General features: G+C 35.2%; 1 protein-coding gene and 1 long non-coding RNA gene across 3 annotated transcripts in view; both read left to right on the top strand.

Moving 5' to 3' along the window:
- Positions 1 to 854: 854 nt before the first annotated feature.
- LOC136043762 (uncharacterized) lies at positions 855 to 3609 on the top strand. Its single transcript, XR_010621711.1, has 2 exons — positions 855 to 2168; positions 2762 to 3609. It is a non-coding gene; the product is annotated as an uncharacterized LOC136043762 (long non-coding RNA).
- Positions 3610 to 14949: 11340 nt separating this feature from the next.
- The window catches only part of LOC136043763 (cyclin-D1-binding protein 1 homolog), a 46074-nt gene continuing 37297 nt past the window's right edge, over positions 14950 to 23726 (top strand). For both annotated transcript variants that reach the window (XM_065728679.1, XM_065728678.1), the window contains exons 1-2: positions 14950 to 15022; positions 22709 to 22771. In XM_065728679.1, the coding sequence (XP_065584751.1) occupies positions 14974 to 15022; positions 22709 to 22771 (112 nt within the window). In that variant the 5' untranslated portion in view covers positions 14950 to 14973. The remainder of the gene's footprint in view (positions 15023 to 22708; positions 22772 to 23726) is intronic.

Raw genomic sequence — 23726 nt, 5'->3', positions numbered from 1 at the left:
GTGTTGTTGTTGTTGTTTTTGTTTTTTTTTTCAGTAAAGCGCAAATTGTGTTCTGGTCTTGAGAAGATATGGGGTTATCAGCCCTAATCGTGCTAATTTTTGCTCGTTTCATTTATTTATTGATAGTGACTTGTGGTAGTTTTACGCTTGAACGATTATTTGAATTATTTTTGCTCATTCTTGCCTCAATGGAGATCTTTACTTTTCTTTGAAAAACGTGTTTTTTGGAAAAAGTTTTTTGAGATTAATTCCTGATATCAAAGTCGTCTTAGTTAGTGAACAACCTTCATTTGATAGTATTGGAAAAAAAATTACTTTCACTGGATATAATATCAAATATGCCAAAAAATAGCCTTTAAATAATATGTATGTTTCTTGAGTTTTCTTGTAAATGTTTGGTTATTTATTTTTAATTCCTATCTCAATTGCAAAAAAAAGTTGTATGCTGGATATAACTCTATTGGGGCTTCCATTTCAGATGGCTATTTGAATTTACTCTGAATTGTGATATTTTCTGTGCAGGTTTTTTTTTTTTTTTTTTTTTTTTTTTTTTTTTTTTTTTTTTTTTTTTTTTTTTTTTTTTTTGTCTACTCCGTAAATTAAATATGAATAAGCTCTACTGTATTTCAATCCTGAACAAAACGGAAAGTTTAAGAGTATATGTTTTCAGCCTTTAATCACCTTAAATAAGTTTTATTTATTTTAGTTGCTTCTTCCTTCTTTTTTTTTATTATTTCGGTAAAGACATGGTGGAAAATAGCTATTAAATATTGAATCTGATCAGTACATAAGAGCTATTACAAAATTGATTAGTAACCAATTTATTTCAAATTTCTGCTTCTGTGTTTCTTTCTCGTACGTTCATCAGTAAATTTTCAATGTACTAAGGCCACAGCCTAAATTAAGCATGCTTTCTTTTCTTTTTTATTTTGTGTCTTTTTTGGCACATGTGTGAATTAAGTTCATCCGCGGTACTTAAAGTGCTCGAGAATTATATGATTTATTTTTACAATAGCAAACAAAATACCCTTGGCTTAGATTTTGCATTTCTTGTCCTTTGGGAAAGCTACCATACTTTTTAATGTAAGTCTTGTAAGCGTCCAGTGATTTTATCCAATTTTCATATATAGGTTTATGATCAGGTCCTACTGAATTGCCATTCGTATTATTGTATATCATAAATTAGAGCCAACCATGTTAGGAGACTATCTGTCTGCTAAAAAGGTAATTTTCTCAGCTGGGGCCACTGTCCTTAGACTAGGTTGACTCGGCAACTACCGTATATAGAGTAGAAAATCACCGAATTATATTCAGACTGTGATAACTGTTGATTTTCTTTCACCTTTCCTTATAGATTGAGTCCTTGAGTGATACCTCGGCTTCAAAACCAATAAAACACGAATTTCTATGTTTTGGTATATTTCCCTCCCTTCCTCAAATTCCTACTAAAAGTCATCTATTGTCCCTGAAAATTGTTATTTGGAGTTTATTAAGGAAGGATTCGATTCTTGGCGTGGTCGGTTGTTTGTTTTAGGACGGGGGTCAGTGGCGTGATTCTGTAAGCTCAGCCAGAGTTGACCCAGCTTCAAATGGGTACCTGGGGATATCTGGAGAAGGTAAGCAGGAAGGATGGGCGAAAGCACGGGATGGCGGGCCCCCAACTGGCGGTGATCAGCACCGCCGTTTTGGACCTTGATGGTTTAGTGCTGTCATACTTAGTTGCTTTACTTTTTTATTTAGCAGAACTATAAGGAAATCTAAGGAGAAATCCAATGTTTTACCTTGGACCTTGAGGGTCCAACGTTTGGACTTTGAGGGCTTAGCGATGTCCTACTTACTTGCTTTAATTTTTTTTTTTTATTAAGCAGACCTATGAGTAAATCTAAGGGGAAATCTTAAGTTTTACTCTTTAGAAAACTCCTACTTTACGGGTCCTTTTTGTTGGCCTTCAATGTAATGTTACAATGAATTAGTCATAGTTCAGCTTTACATATTGGGTAAGCATAAATGAGATATTTCTTAAATCTGAGTATTCGAAACCAGCTTCGTACAATCTTGAAATTAGCTTCTGCATTTTTTTAGGTAATGATGGTGAATGGAGACCACAGAATTGGAATTTTTGCCAAGCATGCTATTCAAGCCGGTGATGAGTTGTTCTTTGATTACAGGTAATCTATTAGTCTTAATTATTGGTCTTTCACTATCTAATTTTTTTCTTTTTGCTGCAATAATTTATTAGTGGTGTCTTATTATTTATGTCTATATTGTGGATAAAAATAAAACCTACCTACCTACCTGCCTATCCCGCAAAAATTGCGTGGGAATTCAGGAAGTAATTGCCTGTTATGGAAACTAAATCCAGTTATAATACAGCTTATATAACCTCTTATATGGTCATAACTACCTTCCAAGGGGGTTTCTTCTCATTTTTTCATGAAGAAAATAAGTCTCATGGACTGTTCTTTTTTTTTGGGGGGGGGGGGGTTGGAAGGTGTTCGTTTTAAAAACTTATTTTTCGAAATGTTGTGTAATTGAGCAAATGTTATGTATTTTAAATTTCCCAGGGGTGCCCTGGGAGGAACTTTTATCCACCAATTGAATATCTAAAAAACTTTATATTGTTGGGCCCCATTTCTACCACTTTCGATACTTGTGTAAAAACAAAGGAAATAACAATATTCTGTTTGTGATGCTTTTCTATTTATATAAAATAATTGAATTATTGATACGTTAAGATTATTTCGGATTCTTTTTTTTTTAGGTATGGCCCAACTGAGCAACTCAAATTTGTTGGCATTGAGCGTGAAACTGAATTTTTTGGTTGAAATTCCATCAGAAGGAGATTTTCACCTTTTTTTTATCACCATGATTACAAAATGAACTTTGGGATAGGGGGGAGGGCTGGTAAGTGGAGGATACTGACTTTCTTCTAACTAGGAATGCTGTGTGTGACGTGATTTGAACTTTCAGATTTGGGCATACCATCCTTTTGTGTTTTGAACTACCTGTCCGTGTTTTGAACTACCTGTCTTTACTGGTTTCCTGTTGCAATGCTTGAAATATCAAGTAAAGTCACGTACAAATGTATTAGCCTGAAAAAACACATTAATGAAGTTATGCATAGAGCCTACACTTCTTATGCTTCAAGTTTAGGTTCCGAACTTCTCTGGATTTCAGCCGGATTCAGAACTCAGTTTTTTTTTTTTTTGTTTTTTTTTTATAGAACCTTTCAAGGCTTGTCTATTGAAAAGGGGTGAAGAAAAAGCTTTTAAAGCATCAAATTGGTCCTAATTTTGGTCGAGAATACTTTGAAAGTTTCATACATAAAGTAAAAAAAACTTACCAGGTTTTTTTTAAATTAGGGTTTTGGGTGGAAGAAGATGAAAGTAGGGGCTTAAAAACATTTTCCAGGCCCTAACTTTGGCCATTTTTCATTCCTGGAAGTTCCATTCACCTAACACAACAACTCTCCAAGTTGACGAAAAGCCACTGTTCTTTATAATTGTCTATAATTGTCTAGCACTGATCTTGGTACCCTCTCAATTTACTTTTATTGATTTTTTTTCATTTTTGTATAATTAAATTTGACAATAAAGGTTTTAGCAGCTACTCATACCTAGAGCTCAGCCATTTTGGGGGTTGGAATTTTCCCAGCCCCATGTATGATCTAACATTTTAAAAGGCTGGATATTCCGAACATTTCAACACCCTATTGTTCAATGGGTTGGAATCTAAAAACACTGTGTACCATAATGTTATAAGTGAAAAATTAATTAATAAATTCGAGCCTATACTAAAATTCTAATACGTGATTCAAATTCCAAAGAAATACAAAAACACAAATTGAGAAGTCTAGTGGGATTTGCAGAAGGAAATGATGCTCCACATATTTCACCTACAATTGACGCAGTGTGTTCGGCCTAAATAAAGGAGAGAAATAGAAATTAAAATAAAGAGAAATTTAAAAACATAGATTTTGAAGGAATAAGATAAATCAAGATGATAAATACTGTAACTTTAAAATAAAAATGAAAATCAAGGTAAAACAAAAAATAAAGGCTAATAAGCAAAGAACACCAAGTTACTTGTGTACAGTCCAGCAAGAAGCAAAAATAAACCAGAATCTGTTGTACAAATGACAACGGAGTATAACTACATGTTGAGCTTAATTTATTCATCTCTGAATTTTATGTAGCCGAATAACCTGCTTTAACGGTAGCTTTGTTTTTCAAAATATCAATAGTTTAATGATTTTGGAGGTTTCCAATAACTCTATTTATAGGCGTATCTAAAAAATACGCTCTGTATTTTCCTCTTTTCTTGTGGCCTTACTCGGCCGTTGTGTCTATGCTTCTCTCCCTTAATCGTTCATCTTAACTGACGTCTCTTCAAAACAGTGGCGCCATTTGGGGGGGCAGGGGGGGGGGGGCATGGCCCCCCTGATTTCTGGAGGGGCCCAATTTCAACCACGTAATTCTTTGTTTATTCGTCCTTGTTCTACTTTTTTCTCTTTTTTTTACCGTATTTCTACTGTGAATTATTACTAAATAGCAAATTCAAGATACTCGACGATTATTGCATTTCAAGAAAGTATCCTGTTTTTGCCGTTCTGCCTAATTATTTTATTGTCACCCTTTTGGCAGGGATTTGTAAAGTCCTTCTGGGCTCTGAGTACTTCTGTGACATTGAAGTCTCTCCAGTGATTAATGAATCCCGTCAGTCGGCACATTTATGTGTAGGCTAACATCTGGAAAAGAGGGTATCCAGACCAGGGCGTCATTCCAGTTTTGTATTTAGTTTCTCGTTACCCTTCATCAAATAAAGAACCGTGAAACAGTGTTGAGTTGTGTTCAAGTTCAAATCGGATTATTGAAACATGAGTTCATCCGGTGCGAGTGGTGCAAAAAAAAGGAAAATAAAAGCCCAAAGGAAAGAAGAAGAAATAAAGATGCAACGACGATTGGCTTCGTTTTTCAAACCGACTGTAAGTAAATCTACCACATTTTAAATTTTGTTTCGTCGACCAATCTCACTGAACGAACCAGAACAAGAGCTACGAGCTCATATGGCACTTGTTACGAGTGTTTTTCTATTTAATTTCTGATCATTTTTTAAATAAAGCCAGGAAATCTGGCTTCACCTCCACGGAGAAATCCCCCTTGGAAACATCCTCTGAACAATACAATCCTGGTTAAAATTTACTGGGACAATTACCCTTAACACTTCCAAGCGTGAAATTGAGCCAGTAAATGGAAAGCAAGATATATAAAGAAATTTTGTATAGGAATTCTGGAAAATTTTTCCAGTACACAATTTCCCCTGAAAAGTTCATCCCCTAGAAAATTCATTTTCCATGGAAAATTCTCCCCGAGCTAAGTCCCCCAGCCAAAAAAATCGTCCTCCCCTTCCCACCCTAGAAATGTATGCATGCTTCCGAATAAGAAATACTATATGTAAACAATGGTCACATTTTTTAACTTGAAGACCTTTTCCCAAGAGCTCTGGGTTTCATGTTATCTCCAAAGACATTATTATTAGGCCTTTCAATGATGTTGAACAAAATAGCTATCTCAGATTTTTGGTCAGGGGAATTTGGGGAAAAATGGCGTGGGAGGGGGCCTAGTTGCCCTCCAATTTTTTGGTAACTTAAAAAGGGCACTAGAACTTTGAATTTCCGTTAGAATAAGCCCTCTCCCGATGTCTTGGCCCACTGGTTCGATATGATCACCCCTGGGCAAAAAAAAAATAAATAAACACGCATCCGTGATCTTTCTTCTAATATGAAGTACAAAATTCCACATTTTTGCAGATAGGAGCTTGGAGCCTCTACAATAGGGTTCTCTTAATACGCTGAATCTGATGGTATGATTTTATTATGATTATATGAGTTCTAAGGGTGTTTCAGCCATTTTTTGAAAATCAGGCATATTTCTCAGGCTTGTAACCTTTGAAGGGTAAGACTAAACTTAACAAAATGTATTTAAAATCAGCATAAAAGTTTAGTTCTTTTGACATATCTATTGGTATCAAATTCCGTTTTTTAGAGTTTCGGTTACTATTGAGCCGGGTCGCTCCTTACTTACAGCTCGTTACCAAGAACTGTTTATAAGATAATGCTCAGACAAATCTTGTTGAGTTTCTTCTTTTGAAGAGGAAAGATAGAACAAAAAGCGACAAAGATAAGAAATTTCAAACCTAATAAGTTTTCATCCGCATGAATTACTATGGCTAGCTTCAGTTTACCTTGCTTCAAAAAGTGTTTAATCACCCGACAGCAGTACTCGTGCATCATATTTTGTGTTTATTGATTCTAGGTTAAAATATAGAATCAAGGGAATGTTAGCTTTGCAAGGTAATCCTACATAAACAAAAAATAAATAAAGAAGTGTATCACAGAAACCTATAAAACCTATAAAAACCTACAAAACATAAAATTGAATAGCACATTGGACTTAATTGAATGAAATAAAAAAGACATGTTTTTTCAACTGAATGTAAGAAGAAACATTAAAGCTCAAAACGGATAGCAATTTTTAAGTATATGAAGGGGTTCACCCCCTTGTCAATACTCGCTCTTTACGCTGTTCAAATTTGGTTCCAATTCTTTTAGAATGACTCCTGAATCTCAAAGGCCGTTTGATTAGAATAAATATCTCTTTTGAAAGTACTAAAAAAAAACTTTAGCGTAAAGAGCGAGGTATTGACGAAAGGGTGAACCTTCTCATATGTAATAATTTCTTTTCGTTTTAAGTTTCAATCCTGCTCCTTACTTTGAGTTGAAGAAACTTTTTTTTCATTTAATTTCTTATTCTTTTTTTAATAATGCTTGGAAATCCAGTGCCCCCTTGATCGAAAATTCAGCTCCCCTATGAAAAGTTTCTGCATGGAAAGATCCTCCTACATAACCTCCTCTGCTCGAGCTGCCCCCCCACCAGAAAAACTGAAAACGTCTGTATACTTCGCAATTACCTATACTATTTATAAAAAAGGGCGAAGTCCACAAATTGAACACCTTCCCCCAGAGACTTAGGACAATTAAGACATCTTTAAAGACATGTTTATTAGATTTTTCAAATATATTAAACAAAATGGCTGTTAAACAAAATGTAAATATATTTAAACAAAATGCGGAGAGAGTTCTACGAGGTTTTGGACAGAGTGTTAAATGAGTTTGAAGAGCGTTTTTCTGTCCAGCTGCCAGTGCTAGAAGCCACACGTTGCCTTAACCCCAAATCCAAAGATTTTATGGACTCAGATTTACTTCTTGTGATCGCGACATACTTCGATCAGGCGGGAATCGATACTATGCAGCTGAAGTGTCAAGCTTTAATAGCTCGTGCATTTGTGTCGCAGCTTCCACAGAAACCGGCAAACGCTTTAGATGTCTTCGAACGCCTCGGAGGATTGAAAGAAGCTTATTCTGAGCTTCTTAAGGTCGTCAGGGTAGTCCTCACACTCCCGCTCACAACGTGCTCAAATGAACGTTTTTTCTCTGTGTTGACGTTTGTGAAGGACTACCTCCGGACAACGATGGAAAACGAGCGACTTTCGCATTTGCTGCTTATATTCTCTGAGAAAGCTGCAGTGAAGGAGCTCAATTTTGAGAAGCTTGTCGACGACTTCGCAAAAATGAAGCAAAGGAGATATCCATTGCTGAAGTAACTGTACGTAAGTTTCTGATTTATACAGTAAATGTTCTATTTTGGTACTGTTTTTGGTCCCTAAATAAGCTGCAAAATGCGAACCCCAAAGGTAGTACGGTACCTAAAGGCATGTTCGAAAATTTTAAAATTTTTGTGGCTAAATGGGGGCCCAAAATCGATTTTTGGCCCCCCCTAAGGTTTTCTGAAATGGCGCCACTGCTTCAAACTGTACAAAATGATTGATATTGGCCAAGAGAGCTCAAACTATCGGGGTATCTTTTTAGATTCTGTGGCTTTGTCCGTTAAATTTTATTCCCCTGGTAGCACATTCCCCTATCTCTCACTCCCCCTGGAAACGTTCCCAGTGTCGATGCGTGACCAAGCCTCATTTTTGCAAATTTTGCATATTTTTTGGTAAGTTTTTAGATTGCAACTGACGTAGTTTCGCTTTTTCTTACTTTTAAGGATCTCTTGCGTGTTTCCTTTGAGCTTAACACGGTGAATTAATTACGAATGCAATTTATAGTGCTTTGCTTTGTACAATCGGGACATCAAGCGACGTGCAATTCCAAGCAGCCGTCGTGATAAATTAACAGTCCTTTTCTCATGGCCCAAGACTCTCTTTTTCTTGAAGGGGCATGTATTTCGATGACTAATGCGTCAAATTCCTACAGAATTCTCTGGTTCGGATTAGATTTTAATATTTTCTCTTGACTGTTTATTTGACAAAAATTTGATTTATTTAAATAAAGAAACTATTGGTTATTAATTAGAAGTACCAATTATTGTATCAATTAGAAATTTAAGTTTGGTTTAGTCGGTAGATGCAACTTCTCCTTATACCTGGTGCAACTTCTCCATATTCTTCCACTTATCCGTTCACGCCCCTCCTCTTAAGAGACGGGCCAATGTCTAAATTTATAGGGTGTCTAAAATCAAAAACACTGTGCTTGCAAAAAAAAAATAAGACAAGTTTGAGAAATTGTAGTTTGACCCCTTGAGGGTGCAATGAAAATGACAGAAAAAAGTGAGGCCTTAAAAATTATAAATTAAAAAGGAGATATCTTCATATTTTACAGACATCAACCATAGATACAACCGGAGCAACCTCTGTATAATGTACATCTATCTTTTATCTAGGAAACCCTTTTCATCGGGGAATATTCTTGATTTTTCATAGTTTTAGAAAACTGGTATGCGTCATAAACACCACGGACAAACCATGATTATCAAGTCCTGATATACGGGTGGTATATGACAACCTATGGGGGAGGGGGTCAAACCACGAAATCCCCCTCACTTTCCTCGCTTGGAGACTAAAGACTTACACAAAGTGCAGACTTTCATTAATCATAGGCAGCGTTATAGCGCTGCCTAAGTAAAGAGCGATGTGGGCACAATGTATTATTATTATTTGACCAGGGTGCCTCGTATAGAAGGAGTTATCATAGAAACTTCGAAAGGGGCTCATTCGATTGGCAATTGCGCTATGGACTGTTGGTAAAGCGATGTGGGCAATATGTACTATTATCTTTCTTAGACCAGGGGACTTCGTATAGAAGAAGTTGTTGTAGCAACTTGGGAAAGGGTTCATTCAATTGTAAATTGAAAGGGCTAGTGCCCTTCTTGATAATTGAGTGATTGGATGGAAACCAACCCCTCTCCCGGTGAGTGTCTTCTCCCCAAACACATCCAATCAAAATTTTGAGATAGCTGTTTTGTTCAGCAAAGTTGAAAGGTCCGGAAATTATGTCTTTGAGGATGACAACTCTCTACAGTCCTCAGGGCAAGGGATATAAGTTATGGCCTGGGGGCCTTTTAGGTTTTTCTAAAAACGGTGATCTTATAAACTTTGGAAGGGGCTTGCTGGATTGGTAGTCAGAAGCTATAGTGCTTTTTTTAAGAGTCAAAGTGATCAGAGGGCAGTTACCCCTCCCCCACATGTCGTGTTTATCCTAAATGCATCTCATAGAAGTTTTGACATAGCCATTTGTTAGAAAAATAGTACGAAGATCACCTGATAAGGCCTCTGGGGCTAATACAACCACTCAGAGAGATAGCCATTTGTTAGAAAAATAGTACTAAGATCACCTGACAAGGCCTCTGGGGCTGATACAACCGCTCAGAGTTTAGGGGCAAGGGTTGTAAGTTATGCCCGAGGACATTTAAAGTTTTTACGAAAGGAGTGGTCATGTGAACTCTTGAGGAGGCTCGTTTGATTGGAAATTTATATTTCTAGATCCTTTTAAAAGTCAAAGTGATGGAAGGGAACTACCCCCCCTCTGAAATCCTATTTTCCCCAAACGCATTCGTCTCAATTGTGAGATAGCCATTTTGTTTACTGTAGTCCAAAGAGCATATAACATTGTCTTCAAGATGAACACCCCCCCCCCATTAGAGCCTGGGGCAATGGTAGTACGTTATGCCCCGGGGCGTATAAGGTTTTTATGGAATGGGTGCTCGTATAAACTTCGGATCGGATGGGACTTCTTTGGTTGGAAGTAGGAAGTTCTAGAGCCCTTTTCAAGAGTCGAAAGTGAATGGAATGCAACCATACATTTCCCCAAGCCTTTCATTACCCCAAACACATCCGATTAAAATTTTAAGATAGCTATTTTGTTCAGCATTGTTGAAATATTCAGTAATTATACCTTTGAGGATGTCTACCTCCCACAAATCCTCTGGGCAATTTTTTCATTATTTACACATAGTATATGTTGTTGAGAAAGGTAAATATGTTGAACTTTTCTTTCCAAAAAGACGAAGGACATTCAGGTGAGCCTGTCAGAGAATGTTAAGTAGAGTGTTATACGGATTGTCAAAAGGGCGTAACTCAGGGACTGAGTATATTAATTTGGAACTTCAAAAGAAAATGATAAGGGAGATGATCAAAAAGGCAACATTTATATACTACCGCTACTACTACAACTACCCCCATTACTACTGCTACCATTACTATTAATTCCACTCTACTCAATTTACAATACCGAGGAGAAACTTGAACTAAATCAAAAGACGCTATGTACATGTTCATTGTCAAAAGAGCGTTCCTCAAGAGTTGTCTTTGGCATTAAGTTAGAGCTTTCATAGAATGCTTAAAGAGGAAGATCATCTGACCAAAAAGCAATGCGTACACGCTGCTACTAATGCTACTATCTCTGCTGTATTTACTACTACTTCTATTACAACTACTCGTAAAACTATGAGCATTGAGATGAAATTTCAAGAAGTATATGAACAAACAGGCTAACAAAAGAGCATATCAGCAATGCCATAGTAATGGCTAATTACATTAAGTTGAAACTTCCAGGATTTGAAGAGAGGAATGTTCAACTGACCAAAAGCAATACGTTAATGTTACTGCTGCTATTAGGACAACTGTTTCAGCAATTAATACTAGTAACACCAGTACTATTATTGTGCCTAATTGTATGAAGGTGAAATGTCTAAGGAGTTTTGAGGGGGGGGGGAAGGTGAACATAATCACAACACGCCATCTGTATGCGGGTTGTCAAAAGAGCATAACAGCAATATCTTAGGAACAGTTTGGCGTGAGAAGTTGAAAATAACAGGGTTTGTTGTGGGGGATGTTGAGCTAACCAAAAGGAAGAATTTGGATCTTAATTTGCTACTTCTACTTATACTACTGCTAGTATTATTATTTCTGCTACTGCTACTGCCACTAAAGCTAAGGCTGCTACTATTAATTCTACTGCTACTACTACTGCAGCTGGTATTAAGACTAAGGGTATTAAGGTGAAAAATTTGGAATGTATTGAAACTGCATCGAAATAAATCGGAACACACTATGTCCACATAGGTAGTCAAGAGGACGTGCCAGAAGTGCTTCTGGACCGGTTGTTGGTATTAATTTGAATGTTTCAGCGTATGTTGAATGGGATTTTGGAGAAACTAGAGGTGCTATGCGCCTACTGTTACTATTACTACTATAACTATTGCTACTACGGAAGCTAAGGATATTAAGTTAAAGCTTTTAAGGAATATTTAGGCGGAAGTTAAATTAAATCAAAACAAACTATGAGCATGTAGATTTTCAAAAAGGTGACAAAGCGATATCTCAAGAACGGCTTACATTATTAAGTTAGAAATTTAAGGATATGTTGTGGTGGATTTCTAGCTAGCTAGAAGGCACTATGTTTATACTGTTCATATTACGACTATAGTGTAACTCGTGACTTTAGGGGTATTAAGGTGAAACTTTTAGGGAATGTTTAGGGGGAGTTTCAGTGAAACGAAAAAAACTATATGCATACAGGTTTTAAAAAGGGCATAAAAACAATATCATAGGCAGCGTCGCTCTATAATAGCTGGAAATATCCTTGAAACTTTTAAAGAACTTTTAATTTTGAATCGAATTAGTTCGATACAGAGTCGATGCGTGACCAAGCATCATTTTCGTATTGAATGGTAAATTTTCAGATTTAAACTGAGATGATTTCGCTTTTTTATGAATTTGAAGGATTTCTTACGTGTTACCATTGAGCTTAACACGGTGAATTAATTGCGAAAGTAGTATCCCCTGCACAAATACTAGCAGATCCCTATCTCGGTTTACTACTGGAGTTGCTAAACCCTCATATCCCCTATGCACATACTAGCAAAGCCATAGAAAGTATACTAGAGCCAATTGGATGTAACAATCCCTTGTATCTGGTCTTTGAGATAGCAACGTTCCGCAAACGCTGTATTCGAATACCAAAGAATATTGTCGCAGTACTGTCACAGTCTCATGTCCCAAATACCGCATCTCAGATTCCGGTGAAAATGCATTTGATTGCCAAGAATGAAAACTGGTCCAAGTTATTATCATTACTTGAAGCAAGAAGATGTCAAATAAAAAAAATTGATATGGACTCTAATATGGAATAGGTTCGTAATCTATGTATTTTTAACGTATGCTTAGTGGATGGGGAATTTTTTCATACAATTTTGTTTGGTACCAAGTGCATTGGTTCTTTTGATTGGTCAATGACACTTGTTTCGGTCCCAAAATTATAGTGACTACAGCCATTCAGGTATCCTTTTTGTAATGAAATGGTCCCGGGCACACTGTTTTTCTATTACTGGGCTTGCGAATGAGTTTCGGTCCCCATTTTCCCCTTCAGGGGCCCCAACGCCCATCCCTCCAACCTTTTGCCCCCCTCAAAACGTTTTAGGTGTATTAATATACACCTAGGTTTCAGTAAGCGTGCGAGCATGCTTACTGAACCCAAACGAACCTGGCTTAAAATAAGTTAACCTAGGATAAGATAAATCAGTTGGGCTGCTACCTATAACTGCGGGGGAAATGATAGCAGTGCTCGGGTAAAAACTATTGCCATCTGCAGCCGTAGATAAGTGATCAAATGGAATATTTACTGATATTGCCAAAATTCACTTGGTATTATCAAATATTAATCATTTTTTCTTTATTAAGAAATGTGAAAGGGTTTTATTTTCTTGGAAACATGCATAGGAAATTTTTTTTTGTTTTTTTACTATTCTTGGGATGTTTACCGATCAATCAAAAAGATTGTGCTTTTATTAAAGTTTTTGATACTCAGTAAGTATAACATTTGGTATTTGCCAACTCTCTGAGTTTGTTCTGCTCAAAAGTGCTTTTTTAAATTTTTTAATATTCAGTCACCAACCAGAAGACTCTGAAATCACCAAAAGTTTTTTGTTTTCTTTAAAAATTTGAAGATATCCAAACATCAAAGTAAAGAGTAAGGAGCAATGGAGGAGACAGCCCCTTCATATAAAGAATAATATGTTGAAATACCTTTCAAATCTATTCCTTTGCTTTCATTTGAAAAGATCTTTTTTTATTTAATTTCTGATTGTTTTCCAAATCATACTCAGACCTAACCAAGATATAATTTGAGGTACCGTCACTTAAATCCCTGGTTAATTTCTTTTAAAATGTGTAAATAATAAGTTTTCGTTGATTAGTCCATACTATGTTTAAATTTGCAACATTAATTTTGGATAAAATTTGATTATACTTTAAAAAAAGTAGCAGTGAATAGTAACTTTGGTAAAAAGTCCTTCTTAATATTACTACTAAAGAATTTTGGTTAGATGAATAGGAGTATTATTGTTTGTATGAATAGAAATTCTGTGAGAATTTTGATCTTCTACATAACTGAAGCCATCACAACCCCCTACAATAGGAGTTTCTTATTGATAAATAAATCACATGCATTTCTTCAAATACATTAGAGTACTTCATATAAATAGAAAAAAAAAATCACCATTTAAAATTGCAGAAAACTGACTTCCTAGCAGTGTTTGCCATCCCCAAGAAGTTTCTTGGCGGGATAATAATGACCTGCCTTGCCTTTTCCGCCTCTTTGCTGGTAAATGTGGAAATGTAACATTTTAGCTGTATAGAAACAATTTAATTAATTCTTATTCCCACCTAACTTCTTTCAACATTTATATGAAACTTCATGAAGAAAAAGCAGTTTGTCCATTAAAATATATTTTTCTTAGGAATATACCACACCTAGACAATGACTCAACCCCCTTATTATAGCTGATACGCAATTACAGATTACCAAACTTAGCCTATTTTCATTACAAATCAAGCAAATCAACTTGATTGAATGCACTACTGCCATCATATGGCATTATTTCTTTTGAAATTAAGAAGCCAAAATCCTCTTTGTCGGGAATTTTTTTTTTATTAGGGACAATAAAATATTGCAGCCCTATGACTTTTTACCAAAAGCAACGGTATAACGTTGCCTCTGAAAAGAGGCTTTTTGGAGTTCTGAAGAACTTTAGCGTGAAAATCCGGGGATTGAAAAGGGCAACCTGCCTAATATAAGGAATAGTTTCTGTTGGTTTAAAGTTTTATTTTTGCTCCCTACTTTCAGTTGAAACAAAACCTGTTCTTTTGTACTTAATCACAAAGAATCGAAAAAAAGAAATCTTACCCTTGGATTTTAAAATAAAGTAGGAAATATTTTTTGGAAGTCTAAAAATTACTTTGGGGTCTTATAGAACACACTTTAAAAAAGAAAACGTATTGAGCAATCGGGGAACCAATTTTCTACACAATATAACGAGGATTCTACCACAGGCGTAAAAATGAGGGGAGTGGTCTCTAGACACAATCGTCCCTTGCTGGATCCTTTAAAATTGGGCTAATAAGACCTGCAAAAAGACCTTAAACACCTCTTGCTTTTGTAATAGCTGATCAGTTTGACTTTATTTCTTTTATTTTGTGACCTTTGGCTTAACTCATTCGATCTAGCACTTCTCGTCGGTATTTTGAACTTGGCAACGTGTCCCAATTTAAGCAGAAAATATAAAATCCGAAAACATGGATGACATAGTTACAAATATTTCGAAAGTAAAAGAAGACATAATTGGTAACTTTTAATGATTTTGTATATGAACAGTAAAGTTTTTTGATAACTAATTGGCAGTCTAAACTATTGGTAAAATTCTAGTTAATTGACTTCTTTCTATCTCAGAAAGGGTTTAGGTTAGGAAAATGAACCTTTCAGGGATGGGTCTACAGGCTAAAGTATGTCCCAGGAAGGTATTTTAAAGTACCCACTTCCACTCCTTCTCCATCTAGAGGGCCCTGAAGTTTGCCTAAATGACAGGTCTATACCTAGGCTATTGAAATTTTGACAAAACAACATTTTACCTTAATTTTCAGTTACCAGTTGCTTTTTCTCTGCCTTTAGTTCTGAAAATACAATTACTGTTATTTGAGTAGAATTTTGAGCCATATCAATGTTTTTTTCAGAATTTAGGAAATGTAGCCTACTTATATATCTTTAAAACCTTATAAAATAGGGTTGAGCCAAGTTATGAAGCTGAAAACAATTGTGTTGTACTTCAATTAAGCAGAAGATCTATTTTGCAAGGTTTCACTTTTATAACACACAAATTTTTGAAGGTCATCAAAGGTCAGGGCCCTCTACAGGGAGAAGGAGTAGAGGTAGTTGCTTCAAAATACCTTCCCAGGACATACCTTAGTCTGTAGATTCATCCCTAAAAGTTTCATTTTCCTAACCTAAACCCTTTCTGAGATAGCAAGAAGTCAATTAACTAGAATTTTACCAAAATTTCAGAAGGTGTAGATAGACCTGTCATTTAGGCAAATTTCAGGGCCCTCTAAAGGGAGAAGGAGTGGAGGTAGGTACTTTAAAATACCTTCCCAGGACATACTTTAGCCTGTAGACCCATCTCTGAAAGTTTCATTTTCCTAACCTAAACCCTTTCCAAGATAGCAAGTAGTCAATTAACTAGAATTTTACCAAACTATTTTCAAAACAAGAAAAATATATTGATTACAAACTAGTCTCTGAAAAACTTGCCAAAGCTAGATTAGTTGGAGTCAAATTATTTCTGTGGATGTTTAAGATAGTTTGATAAAACATTAAAGCTGAAATTTTGCATGCTGAAAAGCCTTGTGCCAGAATTTTTTGAGCTAAACAGGTTACAAATTTACCATTTCTCACCAATCAAATTAGTAGATTGTTCAAAAACATTGAGCATAGAAATATTGCAGAAAAGAAAACCCCAGAATATTATCCAACCTACCAAACTTTTTGTTGTAAGGCAACTAACCTAATCAAAGATATAAGTAGAAAGTACTAGGAAAGTTTAGTGTAGGATTTTGGGTAAATTTGCAGTGGGTCCTATAGTTTAGCTAAGATGAAAGTGAGAATGCAAGGCTATTTGATGCCTTTTTTTTATGCTCTTTCAAGTTCAACAATTGTTTCTGGGGGTAATTGCATCTTGAGCCCTTAAAGGGGCCCCCAAGGTAATTTTTTTTGAACCACCCAAAGAAGTTATCAACAATAGTTAAGTTGTTGAAAAGTGATTAAAAACTTGTCACTAGTTTATAAATAAGTTGTTCTATTGTAATATTGCCTATCCCAAAACTACTTATTTATAAAAGTTCAAACCTCATTTATTAGGTAACTTGAATAAACATATTTTCCTATTATTCCAATTTGAGGGTACATTTTTCAAATTTTGTAGACTAGCAATAGTGCTGAATTTTGCAATTAGAAACTTTGCCATCAAAATAATCCTAAAATTAAAACAGTAAGAAAATGGTTTATATTTGAATTGCCTAATAGGCCTAAATGAGGTTTGAATATTCATAAATAAGTATTTTTGGAATATATTGCTCTTGAACTACTAATTTATAAACTAATCATATGTTTTTAACCACTTTTCAATAACTTAACTTGTGTTGATAACTTCTTTATGTGGTTACAAAAATGAAATACTTTCAGGGCTCCTTTAAAGACTCAAGATGCAATTAGCCCCAGAATCAGTTATTGCATTATGAAATAGCATAAAAAGGCATCAAAATGATGTTTTCACTTATCTCTTAGCTAAATTATATGACCCACTGCAAATTTACCAGATTTCAATGGTAACCTGAAAATTTTGTGGCATTATGCTTCTCAAAAATGTTACATTAGCCAAGATTTTCACTCCCTGATATACTGCACAATAGTGAACTTGTTGCTGATCCTGATTTGAAAGTTAGAATTCTCAAGCAACAATTCTCATATGTTTTTGCCTCTCTGATTCTGGTCCTGTTTTCCCTCCTCCTGTATATGATGTAGGCTATTACTTAAAATGGAACATATTTTAGTTACTGATTCAGTGGTTCTACATAGACCTGTATCTATTAGAACTATAAATGTTGTGGTCCTGACTACATTCTTCCTTAGATCCTGCATGAATGTCAAGCAATGTCTTGGCCATTTTCTTTGCTATTTAACTTATCATTGAGTCTCTTGAGCCTACCACTGGCTAGATAGCTGTCATCAAAGAAGGTTAGAAAAGACCTTAAGACATTATTGGCTATTAAAGTTCTTAAAAGAGTAGTCAATTCTGTAGCTATTCAGCATTCTGAAGCAAATATCTCTTACAGAGCTCACAGCATGATTTTTGTTCTAGATGATCAGTTGGTATAAATCTTCTAGAATTGTATGACTACATCAGTAGGTTACTTGATGCAGAGATACCTTCTGACATGATTCTGCTTGACTTTTGTAAAGTTTTTGAAAAAGTTTATTACAAGAGACTTGCAATTAAGCTGCATACATTCAAACTTGAAGAGAAATCCCTGTCTAGATCCTTGACTTCCTTCACCTAAAATCCCAGTGTGTTCAGCTTTTTGGTGACTCTATTAACCATATTCTTTCTTGCTCTAAGCAAGTTTTGAGCAGCGTTTTTCAAGGAAGTGTGCCAGGTCCTACACTAATTCACATCTTTATTAATGATGCTTCTTCTACTATCAGCAGTGAGCTAAAACTCTATGCTGATGACTTGAAACTTCTTGCACTAGCCTTGTCATAGGAACATCATGCACTTCTACTGAATAATCTTGAAGTTCATGGTCATTGAGCTGATTCTTGGCTTCTAGAATTAAAAATTGCCAAGTGCTATGTCTCTCACTTTGGCAAAAAATAAAATCTTGTTGCTCTTATTTTCTTTCTATCTCTTTTGTATATGATGACTGAGATCTTGGCATCATTATTAGCTATAAAAAATTGAGAGGAAATAGTCAATCTGGACTTCACCCAGTTAAAGGTAGGATTAAAAAATAATGAGGCTCCAGGTGCTGATAGTTTGGTAAATCAGCTTTTTAAATATGATGGCTGTGAAGTTAGAACCAAATTATGCTTTTTGGAAAAAAGGAAGCAACTAGCAATTTTAGGAAAGCTTTAATGAAATCCATCCTTAAAAAAAGGGATAAGAGTAAGTGTGATAATTATCAATGCATTAGCTTGGCTTCTGCCATATGCAAATTCCTTAGTATGGTGATTTTTTTTTTACTTACATATGCTGCAGATAAAGTTTAAAGAGAGGGATAATGTGCTTTTAGGAAGGGAAGAGGATGCATTGGAAAAATTTTCAATCTGAAAATAATCATTAAGAAGTACCTGAGTCATCAGATCCCTTTAGTCCTTTTTTTTATAAATTATGAGCAAGTGTTTGATTCAGCTATAGAAGAGTTGTAGCAAAGTTTCTATCCTTGTATAGTATACCAGATAAATACATTAGAGCAATTAGTGCTATGTACAAGAATAACATTGCTGTGATTAAAGTAGGAAATGAGGTTAGTAGCTGGTTTTGTATTGAATCATGAGTCAAGAAGGGTTGCATTCTGTCTCCATTAATACAAATAATTTTGATGGACTTCGTCTAAAGGAGCACAGCAAAATGCTATAGGAGAGTAAAGTATCAAATATGGAGGTAAAACCCTCCTCGACTTAGGTTATGCTGGTAAATTGAGCATCCTATATGAAAATACTATCAAAATGAATGAATTTTTGGAAGCTTTGAGAGTTCAGAGTGCAAAAATAGGTCTGAAATTTAATGTTAAGAGGTAATGTTGTGTAGCAAGAAGATTGATCAAGTGGGTAATTTCAATGGCCTGTATAGTATTGTTAGAGAAGAAAGTGCATACAGTAAAGATGTTAAAACTCGAATAGCCAAGGCCCAGGGTGATTTCTCACACTTGAAAAAAGTCTGGAAGAGTTGGAAGGGAAGACCACAAACCAAGACCAGAATATTGGAAGCACTAGCGCTGACAGTAGTAAAGAATTGTCATAAAGTTTTAAGAGAAGAAGAGTGTGATTTTAGGAGGAGTAGTGGAGGTGTCAATCCAATTTTACTCTTATATTTAAAATTGAGAAATGTCTGAATGATCAAACACCATTAGTCCTCAGCTCTATCAATTATGAGCAAGTATTTGATTCAGCTGGTGGAATTGCCTAACAAAAGGCCTTATCCTTGAACAGTATACCAGATAATTACATTTAAGTGTTTAGTTCTATGTACTAGAGTAACAGTACTGTGATTACAATATGGAATGAGGCTAGTAGCTGGTTTCATAGTAGCAGGAGTTAAGCAAGGTTTTATTATATTCCCATTTATATAGATCATTTTCATGGGCTTTGTCCTAAGGAGCACAGAAAAAACAATGGGAGAACACAGAATCAACTGGGAGAGCAAAACTTTTCTAAACTTGGATTATGGTGAAGATTTAAGTATAATAGATGAAATTGTTGGCAAAATTAATGAATTTTTAGAGGTTTTGCAAGTTCAGGGTGCAAGAATAGGCTTAAAAACTAATTTTAACCAGACTTAGTTGTTGAGACTAGGAAGAAGTGATAGTGAAAAGGTGAGGCTGGGTAATGAAAAGACTGATTAAATGGACAGCTTCACCTACCTAGGTAGTATCAGAGGCAACACTATGACATTGCCTATAGTAAAGGCTGTAAGGCTTCAATGTTTTATTATTTATTTATTTCTTTCCTAGAGGTGCTCCATATGGAAGGAGCAGTTGTATAGATTTTGAAGGGGGCTTATTCAATTGGGAATCTGAAGTTCTAGTGGCCTCTTTAAGAATCAAAAGTGATTGGAGGGCAAGTATCTCCCTCTGCAAGTGTCATTTTGTTCATAAAACCCCCCAGAGTAAAACTGTAGGTCATGCCCTTGGGGCATATAAGGTTTTTATGGAAGGGGTGATCATATAAACTTAGGAGATGGCTCAATTTATTGGAAGTTGAAAGTTCTAGTTGCTTTTTTAAGAGTCAAAAGTGAACAGAGGATAAGTAGCCCCCCCACGCCCTCTTTCCCTAAATGTATCTTGTTGAAATTTTGAGATAGCTATTTTGTTCAAAATTGTCCAAAGATCAAATAGCAATGAATTGGAGGCTGACACAGTCCCACAGAGTTCAGGAACATGGGTTTTAAGTTATAAACCAGGGGTATTCAGGGTTTATCTTTTTCTCAAACACATCCAATCTAAATTTTGAGATAGCTATTTTATTGAAAATAGTCCAAAGATCATACACAATGCCTTCAAAGTTGACATAATCCCTCAGAACCTAGGGGCAAGGATTGTGTGCTATATTCTGGGGGCATATAAGGTTTTATGGAAAGGATGGTTCTATAGATTTTGAAGGGGGCTCATTCAATTGAAAATCTGAAGTTCTAGGGCCCTCTTTAACAGTCAAAAGTGATCAGAGAGCAACTAGCCCCCCATGCCCTCTTTTATTAAAATCCATCCAGTCAAAATTTTGAGATAATCATTTCTCCAAAATGGCTATCTAAACATGGTTGTGTAAACTTTGGAAGAGTCTTGTTTGATTGGAAATTAAAAGTTCTTGTTTCCTTTTAAGAGTCAAAACTGATTGGAGGGCAACCATACTTCCCCTTACAATCTTTCCCCCTACATGGATCTGATCAAAATTTTGAGATATCCATTTCGTTTAAATATTCAAAATGCAAAATAACTATGCCTCCAGTGTGGAATACCCCCAAGACAAGAACTATAAGTTATGCTAGTCGCCCATTGTTAATACATAAGGTTAATATATAATTATATGAATAAATTGAAGTTCAACACGACATTCTTCTCGAATCTCAAGCTTTTATTGCCAAGCGGTTTTTGCTTGGCAAGAAGAAAAAGTCGAAAACTTCCTGGACATTGTCAACCATCTTCAGACATTATCAGTGGCTTATTCAGAAGTGATTAAAGTATTGCTCCCATGCTTCCTGTGACAACAGTGAAGTAATGAACGTTTGTTTTCTGGCCTAGAAATAGTGAAAAACTATCTACTGTCTACAACAGGAGATGATTATCTCAGTCACCTCATTTTGATATTTGCAGAGAATGATTTAGTAAAAAATTTGGACTACGCCCAGCTTGTTGACGATTTTGCAAAGATTAAACATTGGGGGTTCCCCTTGTTACCTTGAGTGTTGTAATATTTTTTGCTCTTGTTATGTTTTTCCTTTTTGTAAATATATTTGATCTGGAAGATTCCTGCTGAAGGAAAACCGAAAATTTTCTGACAACCCTCAGCATAAAAATGAAGATTACTTTCACTGACATATTGTTTACTTAAATAAGAAAGTTTCTTGCTTAGGAAGGTCAGCCTGTAGTCTCTTTGAATTTTCCCCTTTCAGCTTAAGTTTCACTTAACCTTGTTGATTATAATATTCATTGTTGTAATTAATTTTAGAGGTCAGTGTGGCTGAGTTCCACATTGGGTTACAGTACATTTCCAAGCAACACATTGGTGCTGAAAATGTGTTTTTACTTAGAACATTTGATTGATGTGCTGCCAAAGCCTGTATTTTTTTTTTTTTACATGACATGAAGTTAATTGCCAGGGGGGGGGAAGGAGTTCTTGCCCAGCCCACGATTTGGCCCAAATGGCACCTCTGGAATGTTCCCAGTTCTACTTTGGGGACATAAAGACGCATACATAGGAAAATATAGATTTTTTTTGGGGGGGGGGGGGTGAGGGGATATAATAAAAAAATAAATTTCATTTGAAATTTTGAATAAGAAGTGCCCAGAAATTCTGAAAAATGTAGGATCTCAAGGGTGCTGGGCTTCAAACCTCCTCCTTTCTGCATACATACTGGCAATATCCTTCTGGATTTAAATCCACGTAAAATATGTTTTCTCGTTTTTTTATGTGTATTATTGCTGTTCCATTCTTGTCATTAGTTTTTTTTTTACTTTTTGTCACATTCCTTTTGAAGATTAAGTTATTTGACTCAGGTCTGTAAATGTATATTCCCTTATATGCATTGGCAAAGGGGCAAAAGACCTAAGACTTGATCCTGTGTATATACCTGCTCAAAATGGAGGAAACGGGTATTCCCCTTTGATATTTGTTTAAAGATGGCTTCCCCATTCTTGAAAATAAATAGGCTTGGAGCCTAAGAAGTACTATTTTGATATTTAAACCTACCTCATTCTAGGAAATAAAGCACCTGACCCACCCACCTCACCCCAGTTATGGTAAGATCTGTGTATACTTTATGAGTATATGTAAAAAAAAATGAATTCTTCCTTGAATTCATTCAAAATCATTCAAAATTTGAATTCTTCTTTGATACTCTAAGGAATATATTGGAAAATTAGCAAATGATATTGTCAACCCTGGTGAATTTCATGGTATAAGCTTGTCAATCTCTAGGATGATAACTGTTTTGGATGATAACTGTTTGACCTGTCAATGACTATATTTATTTACTTTCGTTTTCAGGATTACGACATCATGATCTTACCTGCATGGGTCAATCACTTGAAAACTTTAAAGAAACTATAGGTAAGCAGTTCAATGCTTATATAATTTGAAATAATTTGTTTATTCTATAAATATATAATATTGGATTTGCTTTTTTCTTCTCTCCTCAATATGAATCAGGTTTTATGTTTGTCAAAAATATTAGAAACTAAAATGGCAAGCGCTGTGTCTTTGTTAACCTTAGTTTGTGCTCAGGGCAGTGATGCCTCCTTCGTTGTTTAAGATATTACTTGTCTTTGTACTGAAAAAATGGAAAATCATTTTTTTAATAGCTTTTACTGATTTTAATGTAATGAATTATTTGATAAAGACTTCTGCTTTTCTTGTTTCATATAATTTATTGGCACCACATTTAAAGCTGGGCAATTAGAATGACTGAACCATTGTTGTGTCACAAAATTCAAAAATAAATATTCAGGTTCCATTTACAATGGTGTAAGATGTATATTTTTTCGAATAACCCACAGGATTTTTAAAATTGTGTTTCATGTAAAAGCCAATATACTCTCAATGGATTTTAAGTACTAATTCAATCACCTAGTCTAGAGACAGAAGTATCCTGACTGGTCTATGAAAACTGTTATTTCATGTTAAATTCGTATGTGATTTATTTACTAGTGGTTTTTTTTCAAAAGATAAATTGTTAAACTTATAAAGAAAGTAATCACGGTGTAGTAGTTAGTAATTTGTAGTGGAAAACTTTTAAATTTAATGGATAGTTTTATCACTTTTGTTGAGTCATAAGTAATTGATTACTTTTATTGGAGAATTACCTATATGTTATGATATTCCGAGTAATATAATATTTAGTAATTGTGTGTTTTTGTGATACACATGATAAGAAAATGGAAAAGCCTGGACAATATAAAATATGCTGAATAATAACCAAAGACTTCAAAGCATAGAAATTGAAAGGCCATTACTTATTGTCATATTGGACTGAACTTAGTCCTCTACAACACTAAAAGATTGCAAG

The sequence above is a fragment of the Artemia franciscana genome, unplaced genomic scaffold, assembly GCF_032884065.1.
Source record: "Artemia franciscana unplaced genomic scaffold, ASM3288406v1 Scaffold_941, whole genome shotgun sequence".
NCBI classification, from domain to species: Eukaryota; Metazoa; Arthropoda; class Branchiopoda; order Anostraca; family Artemiidae; genus Artemia; species Artemia franciscana.
Note: the sequence above shows the minus strand (reverse complement) of the source record. Positions and strands in the feature narration are given on the sequence as shown.